Here is a 10,466-nt window from a genome sequence, read left to right on the forward strand (position 1 = left end):
TTTTTTGTTTTTTTTTTGAGTCAGAGTCTTGCTGTGTTGCCCAGGCTAGAGTGCAGTGGTATGATCTCAGCTCACCGCAACCTCTACTTCCTGGGCTCAATCTATCCTCCCACCTCAGCCTGCTGAGTAACTGGGACTACAGGCATGCACCACCATGCCCAGCTAATTTTTTGTATTTTTTGTAGAGACAGGGTCTCATGTTGCCCAGGCTGGTCTTGAACTTCTGGACTCAAGCAATCCGTCTACCTCAGCCTCCCAAAGTGCTGGGATTTCAAGCTTGAGCCACTGTGCCCGGCCACATAGTAAATACTTTATGCGTTGAAGGCCATTGTAACCTGAAAGCAGCTGTAGACAATGAGTGAATGGATGTGCATAGCTGTGTTCTAGTAAAACTTTATTTACAAAAAAAGGTGGTGGACTGGATTTGGCCCAAGGTTATGGTTTCCTGATACCTGCCAAAATATTCGTTTTCTATTTTATTTTAACAATGGTAAAACCTGAGAAGAAAACTATGATTTTGCACCATATAATGGAAAAAAAAAAAATGTAGGATTTGAAGTTCAGAGTCTGGAGTTCAAGTCCTGTTTCTAAATTGGCTATATAGCCGTAGAGACATCATTTAACCTCTCTAATCCTTATTTTATGCCTCTGTGCAATGAGTGTAGTAATAATGTGTACTTTATAGGGTGGTTGTGAAAACCAAATGGAATAAAGGATATGAAAGTGCTTGGTAAACTGAAAATGCTAAGCACACATTGCTCGTTCTCACAAATTGCTTGTTGCTCAGCATCTTGTAGATTCATGTGTAATAAACATTAAATATTTAAGATAAAGCAAATTAGAAAATTTGAATATAAACAGTATAAACATGAAGACTGAGAAAAATGAGTTATACATAATGCATTTCTATTTTCTTGAGCCAACAAAGTGACTTTGGAAGATGGTATAAATATAAATTTTTTCCAAAATAGAGTTTTCCAGAGAAAAATTGGTTTTCATCATGGTTGTGAAATGTTATAATCATTAACACTCTTGTGGGGAAGCCAAGGAAGGAGGAAATATTGAGGGGTACAGGCAGGAGTTGAAAGAGCTGAAGCCTGAAGTGAAGCCATCACAGTGGGCAGCAAGCGCACGTCTGTGACCTGCAAGGAAGCATTTCAATAGGGCTGGAACCAGCCTGGCGCAGGCAGTCAGAAGGGAGTGGGCAGGGAGGAAACGGAGGCATTAGGTGGAGACGGCTCTTTCTACAAGTTTGGCAGAAAAGAGAAAAAATAGGGTGTAGCTCGAAAAGGCCTCAGGGTGGCATAGACATTATCATAAAGCAGGGGAGGTTGATGCCTTTGTGTAGACAGCAACCCAAGCCCGTGGAGCAGGATGGGGAGCAGGGGATGGGGTGAGGAAGATGGCCTGAGGGCAGACTAGGAGAGGAGTTAAGAAGGGTGTGGGGAAGTGTCTGGGGAAGAGGAAGGGAACCATATCCCTGGGCAGAGGCCAGGCAGGGTTGAGAAGCAGTGAGGAGGAGGTACTTGCAAAGCTTCGGAAGTCACTTCCTCCTGGGAGCATGCCCTGACCACCTCCTTTCCCTCCAAATCTGGATTAAATGACAGGACGTGTGCGCCCATAGCCAGCTATATGTGCAGTGATGAAACGGTCTGTTTACTTGATTGTGTTGTCTGCATCCCTGCTTGACTGGTGAGCTTCACTGAAGACAGGGCTGTGGCCTTTCTTGTGTATCCTACAAAACCTGGCACATACAGCGCATAATAGATCCTCATTAAGTATGGGTTAAATTGGATCCAGACTTGCTGTCTGGGGATCTGAAACCTTGAGAACTGTTTGTAAGTTATGTCTCTGGGTCTCTCTCTTTTAAACCCTGGTGTTGTAGGAAGAAATTCTATACCTTCTAAAGGACTTCAACCCTCTTGATGTCCACAAAATCCAGAATGGCTGCAAATGGTAATGACTGTTCTTCCTTTGTTTTCTTTGGGAAGCAGCTCCTTTCCTCCCTGTTCATTTTGCTGATGCACTCACGTTGCAGACTAGCCCAGCAACCGCCGCATCCACACCCACTCTGACTTGGCAAAGGAACATTTGGGAAACCCCCTTTCCATATTTAACCCTCTGACCCAGCAGCGAATACTGTCTTATCAACACAATCCTGGCTTAGAAGTCCAGAGACCTGGGTATATATTTGGTCATGCCCTTGCTGTATTTTCTGACTTGAGATAAGTTACTATACCACCCTCAGCCTTAGTTGTTCCTGAAAACCAGACCTACTTATATTTTCCCTTTCTTATTTTCAAGGCAGTAAAAAGTGGTTTAAACGTTTGTTTGTTTGAGACAAGGTCTCACTCTGTTGCTCAGGCTGGAGTGCTGTGGTACAGTCTCGGCTCACTGCAATTTCTGCCTCCCAGGCTCAAGCAGTCCTCCCACCTCAGCCTCCGAAGTAGCTGGGACTACAGGTGTACACCACCACATCTGGCTAATTAGTGTATTTTTTTGTAGAGATGGGGTTTTGTCATGTTGCCCAGGCTGGTCTGGAACTCCTGGACTCAAGTGATCCTCCTGTCTTGGCCTCCCAAAGTGCTGGGATTGTAGAGGTGAGCCACCACACCTGGCTTGCTTTGAACTTTTGGGGCAGTAGTATTAATGAAACTCAAAGTCATAGACATATGCTGCGTAGTGAAAGTCAGCTCATTTCTTCTGCTCCTTAGAGGCCCATGACAGTATCTCACAGTGGCACAGGCCCAAGTCTGAACATACTTGTAGCCTGCTTGTTCGTATTCTGTCACTGCAGAGAGAGAGGACACTGCCCTTCCAGCTCAGGCTTGGTGCCTCCCTGCAGCTCTGGGCTCCTCTGGAGATGTGCTCAAAGCCGCCCTCTCTCTCTTCCCTTTTCAGCTTTGCATTTGTAGATCTGGGCTCCATGCAGAAAGTGACACTTGCAATCCAGGAGCTGAATGGCAAACTCTTCCACAAGCGAAAACTGTTCGTGAATACAAGCAGAAGGCCCCCCAAGAGGACCCCTGATGTGATACAGCAGCCCCGGGTGCCACTGGTATGTCTTCTGGCCTTTCTGCTCTGGGGCGTTCCCTTTTCACCCTTTGGAGTGCGGCTGACTTTGCTTTCAGTGCTTTCATCCACCTCCAGTCCAGTCTGACTGTGGAAAAGCAGGCAGGGTCTTGAGTGAAATCAGGGAACTTTTATGGCCTTTAACAGTCAGAAGTAAGGTCAGATGCAGAAAACTTGGAATTTGTAAATTAAGGAGACTATATTTTTGGCAAGGATAAAAAGGGTCATTAGGCAATTTAGTAAGGGCTTTTACAACCTGGAATATTGAAATTTAGGTTTTCCTTGTTAATGTAGCAGACATTGAGTGTCTACTGTTTGTACAGCCTTGTTCTGGCTGCTGGTGTGAAGTATAAGACAAAAGTCAATAAAATCCAGTTCTTCCTGGCAGGAAGATAAACATTGCCAAATATGAGGTATGAGGGGCAGTTAATGGTGGAGGCTGCCTCTGCAGGCGGAGAAGATAAGGTCCATAACTAACCCCTGGGAACTTCCCTCAAAAGGAGGAGGGCCCGTTCTCGGTACACAGAGGTGAACCAGGAGAAAAAGATCCCATTCCAGAGCCTGAAGTGTTAGTGCTAGAAGCTGACTTGGCTGCACATATGAGGAAATCTGAACAATAGTGGCTTAAACAAGTTAGCGATTTGTTTTTCTTTCCTGTAGAAGTCAGGAGGTAGGGAGTCCAGGGTTGCTCTGGAGCCTCCATGGTGGTATCAGGGTTCTAGGCAGGAAGAAGGGGAGAAGCAGAGGGCAAAAGGGGCCTGTGTCCGCTTAAAAGGCTTTCCAGAAGCCCTGACCACAGTTCTGCTTGTGTTTCGCTGGATATCCCTGTAACTCGTGGCCTTAAGTGCACAGATGCTGAGAGATGTAGTTTTGAAAGATAGACACATTGTTGCTAAACTTGGGGTTCTGTCCGCAAGGAAGCAGAGCATGCATATGGCTGGCAGTTAGCAAGGTCAGCCACAGAACTAGAGAGGTTGGAGGTGGAGGCCGAGAGATGGGTTGGAATTATTGACTACAATAAGATTTTCAGAGGTGGGCCGGGCACAATGGCTCACACCTGTAATCCCAACACTGGGAGACCGAGGCAGGAGGATGGCTTAAAGTCAGGACTTTGAGACCAACCTGGCCAACATGGCAAGACCCCATCTCTATAAACAGGAAAAAAAAAAAAAAGATTGTCAGAGGTGACTCCCTTTGCTAATTTCAAACTCTTTCTCTTCCCTTCTCTCTTAAGCCCTCTTTGAAAGGGCAAACTGTCAGACTATACTGCTTAGGAACCTTCCTAGTAGCAGTTGTCTGCTCTTCTCTGTGTTATGCCCTTCACCGAAAACTTCCGCTTCAGGCTCATTATCTTTCTGTCTTATCATCATGCAGATTTAGCATCCACATGGATGATTTGTCTAAGAGTCCAGTCACTTACTTCCTGGACTGTTGTATCTTTTTTTTTTTTTTTTTTTTTGAGACGGAGTTTGGCTCTGTTGCCCAGGCTAGAGTGCAGTGGCCAGATCTCAGCTCACTGCAAGCTCCGCCTCCCAGGTTTACGCCATTCTCCTGCCTCAGCCTCCCGAGTAGCTGGGACTACAGGCGCCCGCCACCGCGCCCGGCTGGGTTTTTTTGTAATTTTTAGTAGAGACGGGGTTTCACCGTGTTAGCCAGGATGGCCTCGATTTCCTGACCTCGTGATCCACCCGTCTCGGCCTCCCAAAGTGCTGGGATTACAGGCTTGAGCCATCGCGCCCGGCCGTATCTTTTTTTTTTTTGAGACAGCGTCTCATTCTGTCACGCAGGCTGGAGTGCAGTGGAGCGATCTCAGCTCACTGCAACCTCTGCCTCCTAGGTTCAAGGGATTCTCCCACCTCAGCTGGGACTACAGGTGTGAACCACCATGTCTGACTAATTTTTGTGTTTTTTGGTAGAGACAGGGTTTCACCACGTTGACCAGGCTGATCTCAGACTCCTTCCTGACCTCAAATGCTCTGCCCACCTCAGCCTCCCTAAGTGCTGGGATTACAGGTGTGAGCCACTGCACTCCACCTGGATTGTTGTATCTTTAATGATCTTTTCTTCCACTTGGTCACAGTTTCTCATTCCCGTAGCTCTATTTCAGACCTTGTCATCACTGTAACCATTTCAAGCATCCCACTCTGCACTGTCCCCTAGTCTTTGCAGCTCTCTTACTCTGAAAGAATGGTTCTCAAGCTTTAACAAGCATCAGAATCAACAAAAGAGTTTATGAACACAGCTTTCTGAGTCCTAGCCTCAGCGATTCTGACTCAGTACATGTAGGGTAGGGCCTGGGAATTTGCACAAGCTTCAGGTGGTGCTGATGCTCCTGGCTCTGGGACCACATTTTAGTAGCAAGGCTCTATAGCCTCAGTCCAACAGTTGATGCATTGGCACACATAGGCACCCAAAGTCCACTGACCCCACCGTTTTTTCATTATTCAATATTCTCTTTGTTCTTTCATTTTCCTCTTAGCCTAAATTCTATAGTCAATAACTACCTTAGTTCAAACATCTTTAACTCCATTGCCCTTTTCTCACTAGGTTATAGCTTGCAGAACACTAATCCTAGTTGAAGCCAGCCCTCTGCCTATTCTGAACCCACCGTCTGAGCCCCTGAAGACATTCACACAACCTTGCTAACTGGTCTCAGTATGTGTGTATGGTCACAGGCTTTCCCACTGTTCCAAACTGACCTGTTTTGGAATTCTCTGATCTTTTCTCCTCCTATGTCCAATCTGCTCTTAAGCCCATCTAATGAATTTTCCATTTTAGATATTTTTCAACTTCCATTTGATTCTTTTTTTCCATTTATCTGCTGAACTTTTTCATCTTTTCACCTATTTTGTCTCTTTTTTAAGATAATATTTTTATAGTAGTTATTATAAAATCGTTTTCTGCTGATTCCCACATTTGAGTCATTTGTGAATCTGCTTCTATTGACATTTATCCCTTGATTATGGGTAAAATTTTCAGGTCCTTTTACAAATAGTTTTTTGTTTTTTCCTGAGACAAGGTGTTGCTCTGTCACCCAGGCTGGAGTGCAGTGGCTCAATCACGGCTCACTGCAACCTCCACCTCTTGGGCTCAAGCCATCCTTCCGCCTCAGCCTCCCTAGTAGCTGGGACTACAGGCATGCACCACCTTGCCTGGCTAATTTTTGTATTTTTTGTAGAAATGAGATTTCGTCATGTTGCCCAGGCTGGTCTCAAACTCCTGGGTTTAAGTGATCTGCCCACCTTGGCCTCTCAAAGTGCTGGGATTATAGCCATGAGCTGAGCCACTGCACCTAGCCTATAGTAATTTTTTATTGTATGTTGGACATTATGGATGCTATATTGTGGAGACTTATGTTATTGTCCTCTAAATGGTGTTGAAATTTTTCTAGCAAAGATTAAATTACTAGCAGATCTTTTATCTTATTAAGGGTTTTTGTGTGTGTGTCATAGTTAGGATTGGAATGTTTCATTGTGAGCTTTCTTCTTGGGTAACATCATTTTTCCTAAGGCTTGGCTTTTGTAGGGTCCCAGGTGAGTGCTCCGGGTGCTTGCCAAGGTCTGTCCCCCTTGCTGGGTTGGAACTCCATTGTCTCCAGCACTGTGAGACCTCCGGCATCTGTGTCCTCTCTCAGTGCCCTCTCCCCCACCTTCACAGCAGCTGTTCTCTTTAAGGCCTCCTGGTACTTGTCCTGCACCACGGACAGCTTAGGCCTCAACCAAGGACCTGAGGTAGACACCTAGATTCCTTGGATTTCTGTGTGACTCCTTCCTCTTTGGTCCTCTGTCCCCAGATTCCTGCCACCCAAACTCTGTTGCTGCCCAGTGAGACAGCCACTTTCTGCTTGGGCTCTGTTTCCCTTTGCTGTGGTTTGGGAAAATGCCCCCAGGCAGAAGGCCAGGGTAAATGTGGCACTCACGTGCTTTCCTTTGCTCAGGAAACAGCCCTCTGCCATCTACTCTCATTAGTTCTATGCTGGAAACGGTGAGTTCCTGTATTTTGTCCAGTTTTAGAGTTGTTTGGGGTGAGAGTTAAGTTGTGTCATGCCGGGACCAGATACTGGAAAAGAGAATCATGGCTCTCACCTTTTTTTTTCTCTTGGGATAAAGGTGATTTTCCAGTGTTCCCACTGCTTTTGAATTAGAAATAAGTACATAAAATCTGAACACAAAATCTCCATACATGTGGACATTTAAAAACATTCCTATGTAAACAACACATGGGTCAAATAAGAAATTATAAAGAAACTTAAAAACACTTAGAACTGAATAATGAGGAAAATACTACCCCTGAAAAGTTTCGGGATATAGTGAAGGCAATATTTAGAGGTTCGTCCAACCTTAGAGGAGCAAAGAAGAAAGGTTGGATATTAATAAGCTAAGAGTTGATTGAAGAAGTAGGTAATTTTGAAATCCAAGTAGAAAGTAGACATTAATGGCCGGACACGGTGGCTCACACCTGTATTCCCAGCACTTTGGAAGGCCAAGGTGGGCAGATCATCTGAGTCAGGAGTTCAAGAGCAGCCTGACCAACATGGCAAAACCCCATCTCTACTAAAAAATACAAAAATTAGCCGGGCATGGTGGTGAGTGCCTGTAATCCCAGCTACTTGGGAGACTGAGGCAGGGAGAATTGTTTGAACCCCGGAGGTGGAGGTTACAGTGAGCTGAGATTGCGCCACTGCACTCCAGCCTGGGCAACAGAACAAGACTCTGTATCAAAAAAAAAAGGCTGGGTGCAGTGACTCATACCTGTAATCCTGGCACTTTGGGAGGCTGAGGTGGGCGGATCACAAGGTCAGGAGTTCGAGACCAGCCTGGCCAATATGGTGAAACCCCGACTCTAACAACAACAACAAAGAAGAAAAACTAGCCAGGCGTGGTGGCATGCACCTGTAGTCCCAAGCTACTTGGGAGGCTGAGGCAGGAAAATTGCTTGAACCTGGGAGGTTGCAGTGAGCTGAGATTATGCCACTGCACTCCAGCCTGGCAACAAAGTGAGACTCCATCTCAAAAAAGAAAAAAAAAAAAAGTTGACATTATTGAAATTAAAAAAAAAAAAAATCTAGCCAGGCACAAGGGCTCACGCCTACAGGCACTTTAGCAGGCTGAGGTGGTAGGATCACTTGAGCCTGGGAGGTATAGTGAGCTATGATAATGCCACTTCACTCCAGCCTGGGCAACAGAGTGAAACCCTTTCTCTAAAAAAAAACAAAAAAAACAAAAAAAAACCCACCAAAAAAACAAAACTTTCACTTTTTTTTGGTTTTTATTTGAGACAAAGTCTTGCTCTTTCGCCTGGCTGGAGTACAGTGGTGTGATCTCGGCTCACTGTAACCTTTGCCTCCTGAGTTCAAGCGATTTTCCTACCTCAGCCTCCCAAGCAGCTGGGATTACAGGCACACACCACCATTCCCGGCTAATTTTTGTATTTTTGTAGAGATGGCGTTTCATCATGTTGGCGAGGCTGGTCTCCAACTCCTGACCTCAAGTAATTGCCTGTCTTGGCCTCCCAAAGTGCCGGGATTACAGGTGTGAGCCACCGCAACCTGCCTGAATTTTTTTTTTTTTTTTGAGACGGAGTCTCACTCACTCGCCAGGCTGGAGTGCAGTGGCGCAGTCTCGGCTCACTGCAACCGCTGCCTTCTGGGTTCAGGCAGTTCTCCCTGCCTTGGTCTCCCGAGTAGCTGGGATTACAGGCACCTGCCACCATGCCCGCCTAGTTTTTGTATTTTTAGTACAGACGGGATTTCGCCATGTTGGCCAGACTGGTCTCGAACTCCTGATGGGGGTCATCCACCCGCCTCTGCCTCCCAAAGTGCTGGGATTACAGGCGTGAGCCACTGCGCCTGGCCCTGAATTTTTTTTTAATATTTGTTGAATCTGTGGATGTAGAAACCACAGATATAGAAGACCAGCTGTATTGGCTTAGGGCCAGACAGTTTGACCAATAACATATAATAGATAACTCAAAAAGAGGCTCATTCGTACACAGAAACTATTATTCAGGTAGAGTGGTAGATCTCTGGGGAAAGGTACACACTTCAGTAAATTGAACTGGAACAATTGCTTATTCATGAAGAAAACTATGAAATTATATCCTTACCTTATCCCATGCACAAAAATTCTAGGTGGATTATAAACTTGGTAATGAAAGGCAAAACTTAAAAACTTAGAAGAAACGTAGTCGAATATTTTTTTGATCTCAGTGAAGATGATCTTATCAGATGTCCTACTAGATATGATCTCAGATAGGATTTGTCAAGGCATAAAGCATCAGGTGAAAAACAAAGATGGATAAGTTAAAATAAAGACCACCTCTTTGAAAGTTGATATATAAAGGAAGATAAATTCAAGCTGAGAACTGGGAGAAGATATTTGCAATAATATAACTAACAAAGGATCAGGAAAAGTGTCATAGACTTTGGCCAGTGATTCAAATATGGCCTGTTGCCCATTTTTATACTGCTGACAAGCTAAAAATGCTTTTTTATTACACTTTTTATTTTGAGATTAATAGCAGATTTACGTACAATTGTAACAACAATACAGAAAGATCCCATATACTCTTTATCCAGTTTCTCCCTAGTGTAACATCTTACAAAAACTATCACAACCAGGATAGTAACATTGACCCAGTCCAAATACAGAACATTTTACTTTTTGTCTGTTCTATAGTTTTTGTTTCTCTGTTTTCCTGAGGCTTACTTGACCATTTTTTAGAATTCCATTTCTTGGCTGAGTGCAGTGGCTTCATGCCTGTAATCACAGCACTTTGGGAGGCCAAGGTGAGGGATGGCTTGAGGCCAGAAGTTTGAGACCAACCTGGTCAACATAGGGAAACCTCATCTATTTTGAGATGGAGTCTTGCTCTGTTGCCCAGGCTGGAGTGCAGTGGCATGATCTTCACTCACTGGACAACCTCTGCCTCCTGGGTTCGAGATTCTCCTTCCTCAGACTCCCTAGTAGCTGGGACTACAGGCGTGCACCACCACGCCCAGCAAATTTTTTTGTATGTTTAGTAGAGATGGGGTCTCACCATGTTGGCCAGGCTGATCTAGAACTCCCGACCTCAGGTGATCCGCCCGCCTCAGCCTCCCAAAGTGCTGGGATTACAGGTGTGACATGCTGCACCCTACCACAAAATTTTTTTAAACATAAAAATAATAAATACGCCAGGTGCGGTGGCTCATGCCTGTAATCCCAGCACTTTGGGAGGCTGAGGTGGGTGGATCACGAGGTCAGGAGATCAAGACCATCCTGGCTAACACACCCCGTCCCTACTAAAAATACAAAAAATTAGTCGGGCATGGTGGTGGGCACCTGTAGTCCCAGCTACTCAGGAGGCTGAGGCAGGAGAATGGCGTGAACCTGGGAGGCAGAGCTTGCAGTGAG

At 45.3% G+C, this 10,466-nt stretch overlaps 1 protein-coding gene across 3 annotated transcripts in view; it reads left to right on the plus strand.

The window, feature by feature from the left end:
- Window positions 1-10,466, plus strand: part of TDRD10 (tudor domain containing 10) — a 60,843-nt gene that overhangs the window by 20,143 nt on the left and 30,234 nt on the right. For all 3 annotated transcript variants that reach the window (XM_011987425.1, XM_011987423.1, XM_011987424.1), the window contains 2 exons: window positions 1,886-1,956; window positions 2,902-3,058. In XM_011987425.1, the coding sequence (XP_011842815.1) occupies window positions 1,886-1,956; window positions 2,902-3,058 (228 nt within the window). The remainder of the gene's footprint in view (window positions 1-1,885; window positions 1,957-2,901; window positions 3,059-10,466) is intronic.

Source organism: Mandrillus leucophaeus, unplaced genomic scaffold (genome assembly GCF_000951045.1).
Source record: "Mandrillus leucophaeus isolate KB7577 unplaced genomic scaffold, Mleu.le_1.0 Scaffold310, whole genome shotgun sequence".
Classification (NCBI taxonomy): Eukaryota; Metazoa; Chordata; class Mammalia; order Primates; family Cercopithecidae; genus Mandrillus; species Mandrillus leucophaeus.